The following is a 1,572-nucleotide window of genomic DNA, read 5'->3' on the forward strand; positions in this document are numbered from 1 at the left end:
AAAAAAAAAAAGAGACCGCACTGCTGCTTTAATGATAAATCAGACAGGTCAACCCAAAGAGATAGTGACCACTTCAACAAAGAAAACTATAACGCTTCAACAGAAAAAGACAGCAAAGCTGCTATTAACAATAACCAGGCAGGCCAAACAAAATAATGCAGGCCGCCATCACTTAAGGGAAACCACCGCTCAGTTAAGAACTACTCACAAAGAGCCACGCACTGTGGGGCTGGTCACACACAGCAGGCCTTTTCCATACCTAGACCAGTATCACACACTGCCCAGCACAGAGGAAATCCACCGGAAGCCTCTCCCACACCCACACTGCTCTCCTCCAGCTTATATCACCTCTGAGGGTAATTGGTGGTAAACGAGGGCAGATGAGCAGCAGGTGTGTCCTAAAGGAGAAGGCAGGGGCAGAGAGAGAGGAGGAGGCGGAGAAAAAACACCACACCCACACAAGGGCAGTTTCAGGAGGTAACACCCCCTCCCATAAATACAAACCAGTGGTTTGTCACAGAATGTCCTACACAAATCTTAAATCTATCACCCATGCACCATAATAACGGTTAGGCATAGCCTGCCAAATCTGCCAAGACCTTTTTGATGGGTTGACAACACTGAATGGGGTTGGCTCAAGTCCCTCAACATAGTGTCCCAAGTGACAGCCAGATGTTTTTTGAGCCATCACATACGGGGAACCCGTCAGGCAGCTAGAAGGCCTTACAGCAACACTTCTCTGATGCTTCTTCGCTAGGTCATGGCGAAAGGCATGCTGGTTAGCCAGAGGTGCAGGTTGGAATGGTTGTGTCGCACACAATCTGTCACACTGTAGGTCATCTGGACGATGATCAACAGGTGGCAGCTCAGAATTAGTCGACCTCTGACATTCCACAAATGACACCACTGAGCAATTATGCTCCAATTGTTGCCTATGACTGGCAACCTTGTCTGTTTGTAAACCACAGTTCACTCTTTTGAAAGCAGATAAATTTTGCTTTGAGTTGGCTTTTGAACAGTGAGCAATCAGGTGGCCAGGTTTGTGGCAAAAGAAACAGAGCTGTATTCTGGATCTTGAAACCATGCCTCCATTAGCATTGTTAGCAGGCACACTCCTAGCCCTCGAGACTGACCGTTTCTGTTTGTAGGTCTTACAATTTGCAACTAAATGGCCAGACTTGAAACAGAAAAAACACTTTCATTTTGCCTTGGGATGGGACACAAGTACCTCACTCTTTGGGTACTGTGCAGGTGGCACATCACTAACCTTCACTGAGGCATCGCGTCGGTCATGCTTAATGACACTGGTTTTATGGATGAGGGCAAACTCATCAGCCAGTGTTGCAGCCTGCTGTAATGAGAAAACCTTCTGTTCATTCAGATACACTGCCATCCACTCGGAGATGCAGTTTTTAAATTCCTCAATGAGAATTCTCCCGTACCGAAACTAGGTCTGCAGCTTTACAGGCCATACACCATCGGTCAAAGAGGGCCCTCTAATCTTAGCCTAGTTAGCTTCTGGAGTGTACCAGGCTCGAGGCAACTTTAAAGGCTAAGCATTAAGCCATTAAG

At 46.9% G+C, this 1,572-nt stretch overlaps 1 protein-coding gene across 1 annotated transcript in view; it reads right to left on the reverse strand.

The window, feature by feature from the left end:
* Window positions 1–1,198: 1,198 nt before the first annotated feature.
* LOC102209064 (interferon-induced very large GTPase 1-like) overlaps window positions 1,199–1,572 on the reverse strand; it is a 37,322-nt gene continuing 36,948 nt past the window's right edge. The window contains exon 3 of the mRNA XM_005754805.1: window positions 1,199–1,348. Within this exon, the coding sequence (XP_005754862.1) occupies window positions 1,199–1,348 (150 nt within the window). The remainder of the gene's footprint in view (window positions 1,349–1,572) is intronic.

This window comes from Pundamilia nyererei, unplaced genomic scaffold (genome assembly GCF_000239375.1).
Source record: "Pundamilia nyererei isolate P.nyererei 1_Seehausen unplaced genomic scaffold, PunNye1.0 scaffold00668, whole genome shotgun sequence".
Taxonomy (NCBI): Eukaryota; Metazoa; Chordata; class Actinopteri; order Cichliformes; family Cichlidae; genus Pundamilia; species Pundamilia nyererei.